Source organism: Erpetoichthys calabaricus, chromosome 11 (assembly GCF_900747795.2).
Source record: "Erpetoichthys calabaricus chromosome 11, fErpCal1.3, whole genome shotgun sequence".
NCBI lineage: Eukaryota > Metazoa > Chordata > Cladistia > Polypteriformes > Polypteridae > Erpetoichthys > Erpetoichthys calabaricus.
In genome coordinates, this window is record NC_041404.2 from 115,403,096 (window position 1) to 115,420,607 (window position 17,512).

The window sequence follows — 17,512 nt, forward strand, 5'->3', positions numbered from 1 at the left end:
GCCGTAGGTGCAGTTAAATGATGTGGCTAATATTATAGAGGTGAGTTTTAAGCTACACACTCGATGGTACAACATGTCCAACTTAAAATGATCACATTTGCATAGTACTCACCTGTTTCACTGTGATTAACTCCTTTTTCTGTAAGTATGTCAACAACTTTGACCTTCATTATTACTTGATGGCACTCCTCATAGTCAATGACTGAGCTCTCATTCACAATCACTGAGCCATTTGGGTTCAGGTAAAACCAGTCGCGACAGACTGTATCGTTCACACCTACATTGCATTTGCATTGTGCTGTTGAAACCATCTGGTAGACTAAAGAGTGATTGGTGTCTTTGTCAGTTCCAATGATTTCTCTGACTATGCCAAGAGTCGATTTGTTCTCCTTGACTGAAACATCTTGTAATGTGGTGGCATCCAGCTTTGGGGGTTCATCATTAACATCTGTCACTATAATGTTTACTGTGGCTTCTGCCGTCCTCTCACCGTCACTGGCAATAACAGACAGAATAATTTCTTTTTGTTCCTCATAGTCTAATGAAACATCCTGAGCCACAGAAATATTCCCAGTATAGCCCTGATTATCTTTGGCTTTGCTGGTTTTGATTATAAACTTCCCTACATTTCCACGAGAAAAACTGAAACTAATGCGATTATTGATTTCAGTTTGGTCGGGGTCTTGGGCTCTCACAATTCCAACATAAGCTCCTGGAAAAAAGAAAAAAATAGATCATCAAGTTACCATTAAGAAACTTGGAACTAAGTCTAAATACTTCAATGCAAATTTAAAAAAATGTATTCTTTAATCACAATGAAAAGTTATAATAGGACAGAACCTCTGTCACTTATGTTATGATATACTGTAATATTCATATTTATAACATTTTTAAACCCACCAATATAATTCTGGGCCCGGGTATCTATCTTAGAAGCCTCTGGCTTCAAGGCAGGACCAACTCTGGATGAGGAGCCAGCCCAGCACAAAGCCATAATCCAAGTGAAGACCATAGCGCATTGAGAGAAGATGGATTCTGTTATGGCAGCTCTAGGCATAAGGCTGCAGGAGTGGGTATGCGATACATAATATAATATATTCATACATTCACCCACATTGGGATAATTCAGAGTATCAATTAAACCTACTGTAGAATGTATGTCTGCGATATACTGTATAACAAAAAAACAAACATACAGGGGAGAACATGCAGATCATTACAGATGGTGATTTGTACCCAGTCTCCTGCAGGTGAGATGCAGTACCACTCATTGTTTCACCACCTGTCTATTCTACATGTTGACATCTCAATATCTGGAGAAGGACATTGAGCTGACACCACAAATTTATTGTTTAGTGTCTTCCTCTGCAAAGAGAAGGACCTCTTTGGACCTGCAACTGACATCAACCCAACTCTGTTATCAACCTAGATACTGTATTATAAAAATGCTGCTTTGAAAATTATGCATCAAATGTAAACTGCTAAGTAGCATACCTGGCTCACTTTCTGGCACAGTAAAGTTATATAGATCCGCAAAGAAGACTGGATCATTGTTATTTATGTCCTGTAAGAGAAATGGATAGCACTTAGTCCAGTACAGTATATGCTATACAATGCATACTTTAGAAAACACATGAATTAAACAATAAGCCTTGGCACATTTGAGAATATAAATTTTGCAAATGTCATTTTTCTGATAAAACATCATGCTATATCCTTAATTATATAGTTCCTGTTATCTTAGTTCCATTGATGAGTGATATTATGCCCTATTACTGTCTTTGCTTTCACATATTATGTCATGTAAAAAATACAGTACTCACATGTTTTATAAACACAGTTTCACATGAAAGAAAACATATATACTGTATATTGATCAACGCATTAAATATGCAAACAGTTCTTTGAAAAACCAAGTACAACCTCTTTCAGTTCCCTGGTTTTAGAATCATTGATTTCTCATCACCTCCAATAATTAGATGAAACTAATCTCAGGTGGCAAACAACAAAAAAAGGTCACATTTTACTTCTTGCCACAAAAAAGACCAACATGAAGAAGCCACATCTTAAAAAGTATGCACTCCTTATGACTCAGTAGGTTGTAGAACCTCCAGTTCATAAAAACTGTAACACAACTTTTTGTGTCTCCTCAAGCTCACAATGAATTTTCTTTGCTAACTTTCACAAAAATAAAATTGCTCTTTTTTATTAAAATGTTGTGATCACCCTTGGGGGTGATCTTAAGTCATCTCCAAATCCAAATAATGCCAAGGAGGCCAACCAAATTTAAGAAAAATTAAAATTATCGTAGAATAGTGCAGAACATTTTTCAAAATATGGCATGCTTTATATTTTCCACACAGAAATTCAGTAAGCAGAAAGCAGCCCAGGGCCATACTTCTTAGAAACCGCTTTATCCTAATTGAGAATAGGCACACTTTCAGTGATTTCTTTTCACTGGAGATCTTTATTTAAACATTAAATGACTGGCAAACGTATGCAGCATTAATATATGATAATCCTTCTAGACAGCAACTACAACTTTCTATTTGTGTGAATGGTATAAATTTTGCAAAAAGCAAAATGTGATTTATTTCACAAACTTTTTTCATTGTGTTTCATTGTGAAATTTGCACAAATAGCTTCTCTCATCACTGTCTAGGATGAATGTCCAGGTGAACTTTCCTAGACAGAACTATCTTAAAGGGATACATAAAAATTCCCCCAACCCCATGGACAGGCATCCGAGCCCAACACCAAAATAGAAACTAGGAAGTCTTCTGTTTCAGCTCCCATATCAGATACCTGCTCAGAAATTGGCTCAATTTTCTGTTTGGGCAGAAGAGAGGAGCACCTTTCTCTTAGGCTGGTATTTGTCTGGTCATACACAGCAAGCAATAAAAACGGAAAATACAAGTATAAGACCATGTCACAGTATTTTGCAGGCTCCTCAAGAGTTCTGATGAGACCCGGGTTATTTCATAATGTGAGGCCCTTCATTGTTCAATGCCTGAACAAACTCATCAAGAAAGCCTACGCCATTACAGGGCAAACCCCGGGCACACTGGAAGCTGTTGTGGAAAAAGAGAATGGTGGCAAATTTGGATGTCATCACGAAAAATCCCCTCCATCTCCTCCCTGTCTTGGAGTGCTTTTAGCCACAAGTTCAGAAGAAAGAAGTGCCTCTGGGGATCTTTTCTGCCCACTGCTATCAGGCAATTCAGTGGATCTTCCTGATGTATTCATTAAGTTCATTTTGAAATATCTGCATAATATACATTTATTTGTTTTCATTTATTTAACAATTGATTCATTGATTGGCTGAATTATCTGTCCTATAAATCTGTATGCTTTTTTATGTTTCTGCTGCTGTATGCATCTGAATTTCCTGATTGAATTAATAAAATTTATCTAATCTATTCTAATCTAATCTAATCTAATCTAATTATAGATATTTATTGTCCAGTTTGCTAGTTATGTATTCAATGTACTAGACCTTGTCTATCATAACTAGCAAACTGGACAATAAATATTTATAATTAGATTAGATTAGAATAGATTAGATAAATTTTATTAATCCAATCAGGAAATTCAGATGCATACAGCAGCAGAAACATAAAAAAAAATTGTATGTATTATGTATTATGGAGTTATGTATTCAATGTACTAGACCTTGTCTATCCCCTCCTCGAACCGCCACCTTATCGTGGTGGAGGGGTTTGCGTGTCCCAATGATCCTAGGAGCTCTGTTGTCCGGGGCTTTATGCCCCTGGTAGGGCCACCCAAGACAAACTGGTCCTAGGTGAGGGATGAGACAAAGTGCGGTTCAACACAACCTCCTATGATGAACAAAAAATTTGGACAGCGTTTTCCCTTGCCCGGACGTGGGTCACCGGGGCCCCCCTCTGGAGCCAGGCCTGGAGGTGGGGCTCGATGGCGAGCGCCTAGTGGCTGGGCCTGCACCCATGGGGCTCGGCCGGGCACAGCCCGAAGAGACAACGTGGGTCCCCCTTCCCATGGGCTCACCACCTATGGGAGGGGCCAAGGAGGTCGGGTGCAGTGTGAGTTGGGTGGTGGCCGAAGGCGGGGACCCTGGTGGTCCGATCCTCGGCTACAGAAGCTGGCTCTTGGGATGTGGAATGTCACCTCTCTGAAGGGGAGCCTAAGCTAGTGCGTGAGGTTGAGAGGTTCCGGCTGGATATAGTCGGACTCACCTCGACGCACAGCTTGGACTCTGGAACCAATCTCCTTGAGAGGGGCTGGACTCTCTACCACTCTGGAGTTGCCCCCGGTGAGAGGCGCCGAGCGGGTGTGGGCATACTTATTGCCCCCCGACTTGGGGTTTACCCCGGTGGACGAGAGGGTAGCCTCCCTCCGCCTTCGGGTGGGGGGGACGGGTCCTAACTGTTGTTTGTGCGTATGCGCCGAACAGCAGTTTGGACTACCCACCCTTTTTGGAGTCCCTGGAGGGGGTGCTAGAGGGCATACCTTCTGGGGACTCCCTCGTACTGCTGGGCTGGGTAATGCTCACGTGGGCAATGACAGTGAGACTTGGAAGGGCGTGATTGGGAGGAATGGCCCCCCCGATCTGAACCTGAGCGGTGTTTTGTTATTGGACTCCTGTGCTCGTCACGGATTGTCCATAACGAACACCATGTTCAAGCATAGAGGTGTTCATATGTGCACTTGGCACCAGGACACCCTAGGCCTCAGTTCGATGATCGACTTGCGGCCACATGTCTTGCACACTCGGGTGAAGAGAGGGGTGGAGCTGTCAACTGATCACCACCTGGTGGTGAGTTGGCTTCGATGGTGGGGGAGGATGCTGGTCAGGCCTGGTAGGCCCAAACGTATTGTGAGGGTCTGCTGGGAACGTCTGGCAGAGCCCCCTGTCAGAAGTAGCTTCAACTCCCACCTCCAGCAGAACTTCGACCATGTCCCGAGGGAGGTGGGGGACATTGAGTCCGAATGGGCCATGTTCCGTGCCTCTATTGTTGAGGCGGCTAACCGGAGCTGTGGCCGTAAGGTGGTCGGTGCCTGTCGTGGCGGCAATCCTCGAACCCGTTGGTGGACACCGACAGTGAGGGATGCTGTCAAGCTGAAGAAGGAGTACTACAGGACCCTTTTGTCCTGTGGGACTCTGGAGGCAGCTAATAGGTACCGGCAGGCCAAGCGGAATGCGGCTTCGGTGGTTGCTGAGGCAAAAACTCGGGCATGGGAGGAGTTTGGGGAGGCCATGGAGAACGACTTTTGGACGGCTTCGAGGAGATTCTGGTCCACCGTCCGGCTTCTCAGGAGGGGGAAGCAGTGCAGTGTCAACACTGTATATGGTGGGGATGGTGTGCTGCTGACCTCGACTCGGGACGTTGTGGGTCGGTGGGGGGAGTACTTCGAAGACCTCCTCAATCCCACTAACATGCCTTCCAATGAGGAAGCAGAGCCTGGGGACTCGGAGGTGGGCTCCCCATCTCTGGGACTGAGGTCACCGAGGTGATCAGAAAACTCCTCGGTGGCAGGGCCCCGGGGGTGGATGAGATACGCCCGGAGTTCCTCAAGGCTCTGGATGTTGTAGGACTGTCTTGGTTGACACGTCTCTGCAACATCGCATGGACATCAGGGACAGTACCTCTGGATTGGCAGACCGGGGTGGTGGTCCCCCTCTTTAAGAAGGGGGACAGGAGGGTGTGTTCCAACTACAGAGGGATCACACTCCTCAGCCTCCCTGGAAAAGTCTATTCGGGGGTCCTGGAGAGGAGGGTCCGTCGGATAGTCGAGCCTCGGATTCAGGAAGAACAGTGTGGTTTTCATCCTGGTCGTGGAACAGTGGGCCAGCTCTACACCCTTAGCAGAGTCCTGGAGGGTGCATGGGTGTTCACCCAACCAGTCTACATGTGTTTTGTGGACTTGGAAAAGGCGTTCAACCGTGTCCCTCGGGGAATCCTGTGGGGGGTGCTCCGGGAGTATGGGGTACCGGACCCCCTGATAAGGGCTGTTCAGTCCCTGTACGATCAATGCCAGAGCTTGGTCCGCATTGCCGGCAGTAAGTCGAACCCGTTTCCAGTGAGAGTTGGACTCCGCCAGGGCTGCCCTTTGTCACCGATTCTGTTCATAACATTTATGGACAGAATTTCTAGGCACAGCCAGGGTGTTGAGGGGGTCTGGTTTGGTGGACTCAGGAATGGGTCACTGCTTTTTGCAGATGATGTTGTCCTGTTTGCTTCATCAGGCCGTGATCTTCAGCTCTCTCTGGATCGGTTCGCAGCTGAGTGTGAAGCGGCTGGGATGAGAATCAGCACCTCCAAATCCGAGACCATGGTCCTCAGCCGGAAAAGGGTGGAGTGCCCTCTCAGGGTTGGGAGCGAGATCCTGCCTCAAATGGAGGAGTTCAAGTATCTCGGGGTCTTGTTCACGAGTGAGGGAAGAATGGAGCGTGAGATCGACAGGCGGATCGGTGCGGCGTCCGCAGTGATGCAGGCTCTGCATCGGTCTGTCGTGGTGAAAAAGGAGCTGAGCCGTAAGGCAAAGCTCTCAATTTACCAGTCGATCTATGTTCCTACCCTCACCTATGGTCATGAGCTATGGGTAGTGACCGAAAGAACGAGATCGCGAATACAAGCGGCTGAAATGAGTTTCCTCCACAGGGTGTCTGGGCTCTCCCTTAAAGATAGGGTGAGAAGCTCAGTCATCTGGGAGGGGCTCAGAGTAGAGCCGCTGCTCCTCCGCATCGAGAGGAGTCAGATGAGGTGGCTCGGGCATCTGATCAGGATGCCTCCTGGACGCCTCCCTGGTGAGGTGTTCTGGGCACGTCCAACCGGGAGGAGGCCCCGGGGAAGACCCAGGACACGCTGAAGGGACTATGTCTCCCGGCTGGCCTGGGAACGCCTCGGGATTCTCCCGGAAGAGCTAGAAGAAGTGGCTGGGAAGAGGGAAGTCTGGGCATCTCTGCTCAAGCTGCTGCCCCCGCGATCCGACCTCGGATAAGTGGAAGAGAATGGATGGATGGATGGATGGATGGATGGATGGAGACCTTGTCTATTTTACCTTTGTTCATACAGTGCATATAGTGCAGAGAGAGTAGCAATATAGTGAGATTAAAAATATATTTTATGGCTTGATTATTGTATTGTTGTATAAATTTACAAAATAATTTTAACTAAACATTCTAGAGAATGTCATGGAGCATGGTTAATTTAAATAATAATAGCAAAGGTAATGCTGAGAAGAGAACACCAAAACACAGTGCCAGGCCAGCTACTTTTCCTTGTCTGGACGCATGTCTAACTAGAGTACACCCCACTGCAGAACTTGGACAATCAAGTTACCCAGAAAAAGCCATCATCTCCAGTTTGAAGTATGCCAAGTTGAACAGCTCCATAATGACAGTACTCAGATACCATGTTTGGCTAACAGGCATCACCCTTTCCTTGCTTGGTATCTCTCACTCATCTTTGCTTTTTACTCCTCTGCTCCAGAAACCAGGTCATGTCACATGCACAGGTTATCACTTTGCAACTATTGCAAATAACTGATGGATGTTTATAAAAGTACATAATGTAACTGTAACTTTATTGCAAGCACACAATAATTTCCCTGATTAAATTTGTGGCATCCTTTAAATAATTACATTTAGAAATCAAGATGATCTTACTTCCACATTTATGACGACTGATACAAATGAGCAGAGGCTGGGAACTCCCAAGTCACAGGCCGACACATTCAGATGAATTGTTCCATTTAATGCTGGGTTTATATTCTCCCGATATAAGGTTCCATTATTTGTTAAAAATCCTGTTATTGGATCAATGCTGAAGTTGGAACTGTAGTCACTGGGTATAATGCCATAACGTATCACACTGTTGTTAGTATTTGGGTCATCCCTGTCAGTAGCCTGTAAAATAAATATACAAAAGAAAGAAATTATAGAAAGAAAGAAACACAGAAGTAATACAAATCTCCTAAAAAAAGTAACTGAAAATGGCAGAATTCACTCCCACTAATACTACAAAATCATTTGGTTGAAAATAATTTGTTAACAAAATAATATTTTGCTGGTACCAGGAAGGAAGGAAAATAATAAAGTATGTCTATCTATCTATCTATCTATCTATCTATCTATCTATCTATCTATCTATCTATCTATCTATCTATCTATCTATCTATCTAATTTTCCAGGAAATTGGCTGCGAAGAAGGCTTTGGCAAATTCGTGAAAAAAATCCTTTAATTAGAGTTGGAATTTTAAAATGGCAGAAAGCAAACGAAATAATCAAGTATCAAAAAAAGGCATACTCCTACAACAGATAATTGTACACTATGTACCTGTGCACTGTGTCAGATGTAGATGGCTAAAAATATGCACATTGACCAGAATATAAATTTGCAGTCTATATTTAATTGCTTTGCATGTTAGAAAGCTACAGATAAGACAGTTTATAATTTAACCAAATTAAAAATACCTTATCTTCAAATATCTTTGGGGGAAATCTTGCATACCATAATATACACCAAGATCTTATTATAAATGTTGATGTGCTGACAGGGGTAGGATGAAGGCACTCAATTTCTGATTCTTTCTCTAGTCCACAGCTTTTGTCATGGTGACCTTTTTAAAGAATTGTTCAACCCGTGTTGTAAACAGTGTGCATTAACTATAATTGTCCAGTTTTCAAAACTGTCACTCGAGACCCTTGTTACATTTGCCAGCGCTGACTAAACCAAATTGAGAGTAAAGATTTCTAAATGAATAGACAACTAAAGCTGGTAGCACATTATACAACTTCTAGTCAGAGGAGATGTCAGACTTAATGCCTGTTGCTGGATCTGCTTGCCTTTACATGACTAGGAATTGCCAGGGATAACAAATTATAAAACTACTTCATGACTTTTGAGCACAGTTTTAAAATTTTATAGTATTTCAAGATAGCAGCATTCCAACAGCCAACTGACATTTTGCCGTTACAGGGGCTTTCTTGGTTTGGTAAGTGCAGCCATAATCTGTGTCCTTTAATTTTCCTTTTTCAATTCTATCAATATAAGACAAGTACAAGATACATTCCATCCCTTATGTTGACATTGCATGCATTGTGTTTCTGGGTGTGCAGTTGTTGGTTGTCAGCTCTCACTCAAACACACACACATGCGTACAAGCCCACTCCTGTGACTTAAGACAATTGATTTTGTCAGGGAGAGTTGCAGACACATCTGACTGAGTCTCTGACTCTCAGAGATTATGTAAAGGAAGTCTGACACTGAAAATTACTGGAAAATTCTATCAGTATGATAGGGGGCTTAACTTGCTTCTTCTGCTAAATCAACCGTTTATTAAATATATCTGGTTGTGTGTATTGTACTATCATAAAGTTTCTTCTCTTCTGAATTCTGATTGTTTTGTGGTGCAAAACAGAGCGGTCTTTCAGAAGTGTGTTGTCTTATCTTTGATTTAATTATTCTTCCACCATCTGTTGTGGCACCTGGCTGGGATTCCTACCCAGCCGGGACACCCGGGGAGACAGAAGGAGGGCTCATGCCTCCTCCAGACCACGAGGGGGGCGACCGCCCTGGTTGTATTGGGGGCCACGGGTACAGGGCTTAGAAGCTCAACCCTGTAGGGGCCCGTGGTCACCGCCAGGGGGTGTTCCTTGGAAGTGCTGGGGGGAAGAAGAGAGGGAACACCCGGAGTGCTTCCGGGGAGACAACCGGCACTTCTGCCACACTGGGGCGTGTCGGGTGGAAGATTGCCGGTACATACCTGGAGCACATCCGGGTATGGATAAAAGGGGCCGCCTCCCTTCATTCAATGCTGGAGTCGGGTGGAAGCAGGACGAGGTCAGAGAGAAAGAGAGAAGGCAGTGTGGTTGGCCTGGACTTTGGGGGAGATTGGGGTTTGTGTGGCACAAGACTTTGTAAATATTACTAGTGTAAATAAACGTGTGGTGGTGATTAAAACATGTCTGCCTGTCTGTGTCCGGGGCTCGCTCCACACTGTACACAAGAAGTTTCAAACTAAAAGCTTTATGCATCAGAGGTAACCTACAAAATCAGATTTCTAGTTAGTTAAACAGTCAGAGATAAAGTGTACAGATAAGAGGAGAATGCTCCACATGGAGCAAGGTCATCAGTGGAGTCCCTCAGGGATCTCTCCTTGGACCATTAATTTTCTGATTTATTTTAATGACATTGATTCTGGTATAGTTAGTAAACTTGTCAAATTTGCAGATGACACTAAAATTGGAGGGATATCAGAAACTGAGGAGGTAGTAAAAAGAATTAAAAATGACCTAGACAACCTTCAGAGCTGGGCGAACACCTGGAAAATGCAGTTTAATATAGAAAAGTCTAAAGTGCTAAACATGGGCTAAAGGCATATCGATTATAAATAAAAGATGAGAGATGCTGTCATACAGGAAGCAACCTCTGAAAGTTAATTTTAGGGTATATGTTGACATTGACTAAGCAATGTGAAGAAGCAATTAAATAGGCATACAAAATGTTAGGTTATATCATAAAAACTGTTTATTTAAGTCAAGGGATGTTATGCTCAAACTAGATAATACACTACTAAGACAGCATCTGGAGTATTGTGTACAATTCTGGTCAACAAAGTACAAGAAAGACATAGCAGAACTTGAAGCTATGAAGAGAGGGGAACCAAGTGCATAACAAGGACTTAAGGTTATGTCCTACAGACTTGGAGAATTAAATCTATTTAGTCTGAAGTAGAGGAGACCTGGGGGGGGGGGGGGGGGGGGGTAACTTAATCTAGGTATTGATGAAGTAGATCCAGCAACATTCTTTTGGCTTAAGGATGAATCACGTACTCAAGGATATCAGTGGAAATTAAGGGGAAGTGCATTTAAAACAGAAGCCACTTTTTTTGCACAAAGAGTTGTGTGACTCTGGAACAAACTTGAAGCAGAAATCTTTACAACCATTAAGAAGAATTTGAATGAGATATTGGGACAGCTTAGCTATTACGTAAACAAACAAGCTTGATGAATGGATTAGTCTCTTTTTGTTTGTCAAATTTCTTAGGTTCTACACTGTAACTCTATCAACAGAAATGAACAATGCTACTGAAGTTTGAGAGGGAAAATAAAAGACTTGATTAGCTATTAGTTTTGTGGTTTTTCTATAGCTTATACTACGCGCAATTTATTACTGTATGGAGACTGCATGTAATATTACCATAAGCAATTGCTTATCTGTAGAAGTGGCTATATTTACGAAAATAATCCAATACATGATATAATTTTTGTAGTAATATTAGCTGCTGTTGGAGGGGAGGTTGAGGGAGGCCCCTGTCCCTGTGATAAAATGTTATCAGAATCGAGAAGGAAGTGCATTAATCTGAAAAACAAAAAGATTTTTACTATAAACTAATTGTTATATTGGTGTTTTATATTTAATTTGCATCAACCTCTTCCTGCAGTTATTCTTAGGTTGTTTACACCTTTATAGTGTTTTTGAATTTTAGGAATTTACTTTTTATGTTTTTTAGTCTTGACTCCTGTAGCTTTTTTTTTAATTTTTATATTAAATGTTTCATCTACGTTTTGTTAACCTATGGTTCCACTGTTTGTTTATATATTACCTGGATAACAAGCCAGATGTGTGTAGCCCGTGATGTCACAGAAGCAACAGGATAAAAGGTTGTCAATTAGTTTCTCCTCTTACAACTTTGGTGCTCAGCATATTGATCTTTGCTTGCCCTCTGACTTTATCTCTTCTCCTGATCCTTTTTTTCTCATTTTTTCTACCTTAGCACAACACTAAGATTGTGCTAATGCTCAGTCATTTACTGAATAAATTGGATTTAAAGAAATGGAAGGTTAAGTAAAGTTAATTAAAGTGCTGGGGGGAAGAAGACCAGGGACACCCGGAGCGCTTCCTGGTGCGCAGCCGGTACTTCTGCCACACTGGGGAGTGCCGGCGGAAGCTAATCGGGAGGCACTTGGAGCACATCCGGGTGGGGATAAAAGGGGCCGCCTCCCTTTATTCTGGAGCTGGTGCTAGTGTTTTTGAATTTTAGGAATTTACTTTTTATGTTTTTTAGTCTTGACTCCTGTAGCTTTTTTTTAAATTTTTATATTAAATGTTTCATCTATGTTTTGTCAACCTATCGGGTGAGGAGAGGACCAAGTCTTGTTGGAGAGGAGTGGAGGTGGCCTGAAAAAAGAGGCATTGGTTAAAGGCCTGGACTTTTGGGGGAGTTGTTTGGGATCGTGTGCTTCGCTGTAAATAGTAAATTATGTATAATAAATGTGTATGGATTGAACCATCGCTCTCCGCCTGTCTGTGTCCAGGCCAGCTTCCACTATATATATATAATATATACATATATATAATTATTTAAATGGTTTACTATTAAAGAAACAAGCTTTCACAAACACAGCCACACATTTTTGAAAAGAGATGAAGATGAACATTAACAGCAGAAATGAATGCAAAAGTTAGATACCTCTATTTTAATCTCTACATGTTCACCTGGTCCTTCTTTGACAAAAGGAGTATATTGATCTCTTGAAATTCTGGGATAGTTGTCATTAATGTCCTCCAAAATGAGTTCTATTGCTGTGGAACCTATTTTATTCGAGGTGTCAATTGCTTGCAGTGTTGCAATAAAATCTGGAAATTTTTCTCTGTCCAGCAATTCTTTATTCTTCACAAAGATCACCCCTGTTGCTTGGTTAACATCAAAATATTTTGTTCTGTCCAAAAAAGAAATACAAATATTAATACAGAAACATTCAGAATGTCCCTCTTTCTCTAACTTGTTTTGATTTTGTTTGGCTACGTATAAGGACTAAGAATTAGTGACCACATCCAAATTTCTGTTTGCCTCCCTACAACCCATTGCTGGAAAAACTGGTGGAACTCACATGGTCAGAGGTTAGAATGTTCAGGATTAAAAAGATTTTTGTGTGTATACGTGGTAATTGTTTGAAAAACAAACTGTAATTATACTATAGTATTCTATAAGAGTTGAATATCTTCTTTCAAGTCTACTTGGGTCAGAGTGTCCCAACTGACAGCTTCTGCAGCCTTATTGGGTAAGCGTTTTACGTTTGTGCACTGTGATGGACTGGAATACCAACAGAGGTGTTGGTTTGCTATTGATGCTAACTACAATAAATACCAGATACTCTGTAAATAAAAAAAATTGGAAGTGGTCTCCCTTAGACTTTCTCGTATACTCAGATATGGGGATGGATATTTGAGGAGTAAACCGCAAGACAATGCATATATTTTTATATTATATACATTAAAAGAGCATCAACAACAAATCAAATTAATAATATATTTAACAATTATTATAAAAGTAAAATTTAATAAATCAGCAGCTGCATGAATAAAAGGTAAACTACCACTTCTGGTTAACTGAAATAGCCCAAAAGTTGATTGAAATCTACGTTTTGTACCTAATACTTGTATGCAAAATTTGGTTGACATAAGTAAAACCGTATTCAAGTTATCGTGTTTACATACATACATACTCACACACACACACACAAACACACACAGAGAAACAGACACAAAGACATAATTCCAAAAATGGTATTTTCAGAGTCAGGGGTTCATTAAAATCTCGAAATGGAATGTTTGGAGGATTCCAAATACTTTCTCTGTACTTTGTATACGAGAAAGTCAGGGAGGTATAAAACGTCAAGATTCATCAAAATCTCAACATTGAATCTTTGGATGATTACAATACTTTCCCTATACTTCGTATACAAGAAAGTTAATAGGCAGATATACTGTATATATAGTAGGACCTAAACATTGAGTGCTCCTTATCCTAATAGCAACTTGGTCCCCTGTTTACTTACAGCAGCTGTGGACCCATCAAATTTTTGCAGGTGGGACAAAGGGATGTTGTCCCTAGGATGGGATGATGGGATGGGATGTTGCCCATCTTGGCTGCAATTTGTCTCACTGCATATTTGTTGGTGTTGGAGCTCAATTCCCAATAGCACATCTTTACTGAGTAGAAATCTGTTGATCAGGGAGGTCGCTAAATGAAGTCAAATTCACACTAATGTTTCTGAAACTGTTACCTTGTGAATTAAATAATTTGCAGATGGGTACAGTGTCGCCATGAAGAAATGCACCAGATGTCCTTTTACATTCAAATGTGAATAAAATTATTTCACTAATAAACACTCCTCACCCCACTACATCAATGCCACCAGCCTGCATTGTTGACACCCTGAAGGATGGCTCCAGGAATTCATGTGTTTGCCATATTATGGTCATAGTGTTTGTATTTCTTACCCTCCTATACCTTCTATTTTTTATGGGTTTAGGCTACAACTAAACAGTTTACATGACAGGCTAATTTCAGTCATTGTTCAAGTGAATAAAAAAGCGGCTTAACTGTAACTGATGTGTACATATGCTTGCTTTTATAGTAAAGCACACAACATTTTCAGACATTCTCAGTTTCTTTCTGTTGTGCTAGGAAGCACTAACAGAAAGAAACAAAGTGACCAGAAGATAAGACATAGTCAATAAACAAAGCCAAAAGTCAAAACTGTCAAAATCAAAAGGATCAAAAAGGGCAAAATCAGAGCTTTAAGTAAAAATTATAGCTGAAAGTACAGATCAAAAGTTCAAAAACAGAGAAACATTTTTAGAAACTAAAATCATTCATGTAGGTTCATGTTAGCTGCAGTCTCAGATGAGGAAATGACCTTAACTGTGGACCTTTTAGCCCATTATGTCACAACCCTCGAGGACACACCACCCTAGAAACTGAGAGATGCATGCTAATGTCAACTCCATAAAATGACAATGCCCAATGCCAAAACAAAACAGCTTTGGAAACAGTACAAAATAAAATAAACACTTCTAAATACTTGCATTAAGGACATTTAATACCATTAATGGGATCTTTAACCTTGAAACCCCCAATTGAGTGCAAGAAATCTTTACAAATAACACAAACAAGTCCACAAAAATGTAAAACTGAATATGATCATAACATTTCTAAAAGTACTATTCCAACAAGCAGCATCAAATTAATTTACTTATTTAACTGAAGCCTTCACAACCCAGCCACAGGGGATGCACAAACCAGTGTATTTCTTTGTGCTGGTCCCAAGCCCGGATAAATGGGGAGGGTTACATCAGGAAGGGCATCCGGTGTAAAATTTTGCCAAATCAATATGCAGACAACAAAATAAATTTCCATACCGGATCGGTCGCAGCCCCGTGTTAGCAACGACCGCCACCAGTACTGTTAGCCAACAGGGTGCTGGCAGAAATTGGGCTACTGTTGGCCGAAGAAAAAGAAAGAGAAGAAGAGGGGGGAGATGTGTCTGGAGGTAGGAGGAAAGGAGGAAAGTAAAGAGAGTGGAACTGAAGGTAGGGACTTTGAATGCTGGCAGTATGACTGGTAAGGGGAGAGAGTTTGCAGATATGATGGAGAGAAGGAAGGTTGATATATTGTGCGTGCAAGAGACTAAATGGAAGGGGAGTAAGGCCAGGTGGATTGGAGGTGGATTCAAATTGTTCTATCATGGTGTAGATGGGAGGAGAAATGGGGTAGGAGTTATTCTGAAGGAACAGTAAGTAAAGAGTGTTTTGGAGGTGAAAAGAGTGTCAGGCATGAAGCTGGAAATTGGAGGTGTGATTATGAATGTTATTAGTGCATATGCACCGCAAGTTGGGTGTGCAATGGGTGAGAAAGAAGATTTTTGGAGTGAGTTGGATGAAGTGATGAACAGTTTACCCAAGGGACAGAAAGTGGTGATTGGAGCGGATTTCAATGGGCATGCTGGGAACAGAGGAGACGAGGAGGTGATGGGTAGGTATAGTGTCAAGGAGAGGAATGAAGAAGGTCAGAGGATAGTGGATTTTGCCAAAAGGATGGACATGGCTGTGGTGAATATGTATTTTAAGAAGACGGAAGGAACATAGGGTTACGTACAAGAGTGGAGGAAGATGCACACAGGTAGATTACATCCTATGCAGAAGAGTTGATCTGAAGGAGACTGAAGACTACAAAGTGGTGGCAGGGGAAAGTGTAGTTAAGCAGCATAGGATGGTGGTCTGTACGATGACGTTGCAGATCAAGAAGAGGAAGAGAGTGAGGGCAGAGCCAAGGAACAAATGGTAGAAGTTGAAAAAGGAAAACTACAAGGTTGAGTTTAGGGAGGAGGTGAGACAGGCACTGGTTGGCAGTGAAGAGTTACCAGACAGTTAGGAAACTACAGCAGATCTAGTAAGGGTGACAGCAAGAAGGGTGCTTGGCATGACATCTGGAAAGAGGAAGGATGAAAAGGAAACCTGGAGGTGAAATGAGGAAATACAGGACAGTATACAGAGGAAGAGGATGGCAAAGAAGAAGTGGGATAGCCAGAGAGATGCAGAAAGCAAACAAGAGTGCAAGGAGATAAGGCGCAAGGTGAAGAGAGTGGTGGCGAAGGCTAAAGAAAAGGCATATGATGAGTTGTATGAGAGACTGGACACTAACGAGGGAGAAAAGGACCTGTACCAGTTTGGCTAGACAAAGGGTCAGAGCTGGGAAAGATGTGCAGCATGTTAGGGTGATAAAGGATAAAGATGGAAACGTACTCACAACCGAGGAGAGTGTGTTGAGCAGATGGAAAGAGTACTTTGAGAGGCTGATGAATGAAGAGAACGAGAGAGAGAACAGGTTGGATGATGTGGAGATAGTGAATCAGGAAGTGCAATGGATTAGCAAGGAGGAAGTAAGGACAGATATGAAGAGGATGAAAAATGGAAAGGCTGTTGGTCCAGATGACATACCTATGGAAACATGGAGGTGTTTAGGAGAGATGGCAGTGGAGTTTTTAACCAGATTGTTTAATGGAATCTTGGAAAGTGAGAGGATGTCTGAGGAGTGGAGAAGAAGTGTACTGGTGCTGATATTTAAGAATAAAAGGGATGTGCAGAACTGTAGTAACTACAGGGGGATAAAATTAATGAGCCACAGCTGATGTTTGCTGATGGCATTGTGATCTGTAGCGATAGTAAGGAGCAGGTTGAGGAGACCCTGGAGAGGTGGAGATATGCTCTAAAGAGGAGGGGAATGAAGGTCAGTAGGAACAAGACAGAATACATGTGTGTAAATAAGAGGGAGGTCAGTGGAATGGTGAGGATGCAGGGAGTAGAGTTGAATGTAGAATGTTCAGGATTAAAAAGATTTTTGTGTGTATACGTGGTAATTGTTTGAAAAACAAACTGTAATTATACTATAGTATTCTATAAGAGTTGAATTTCTTCTTTCAAGTCTACTTGGGTCAGAGTGTCCCAACTGACAGCTTCTGCAGCCTTATTGGGTAAGCGTTTTATGTTTGTGCACTGTGATGGACTGGAATACCAACAGAGGTGTTGGTTTGCTATTGATGCTAACTACAATAAATACCAGATACTCTGTAAATAAAAAAAATTGGAAGTGGTCTCCCTTAGACTTTCTCGTATACTCAGATATGGGGATGGATATTTGAGGAGTAAACCGCAAGACAATGCATATATTTTTATATTATATA

The 17,512-nt window shown here is 41.9% G+C and overlaps 1 protein-coding gene across 1 annotated transcript in view; it reads right to left on the reverse strand.

The window, feature by feature from the left end:
- cdhr2 (cadherin related family member 2) overlaps positions 1-17,512 on the reverse strand; it is a 170,653-nt gene that overhangs the window by 46,288 nt on the left and 106,853 nt on the right. The window contains exons 16-19 of the mRNA XM_051934136.1: positions 12,457-12,706; positions 7,649-7,888; positions 1,495-1,564; positions 113-712 (exon numbers count right to left, since the gene is read on the reverse strand). Of these exons, the coding sequence (XP_051790096.1) occupies positions 113-712; positions 1,495-1,564; positions 7,649-7,888; positions 12,457-12,706 (1,160 nt within the window). The remainder of the gene's footprint in view (positions 1-112; positions 713-1,494; positions 1,565-7,648; positions 7,889-12,456; positions 12,707-17,512) is intronic.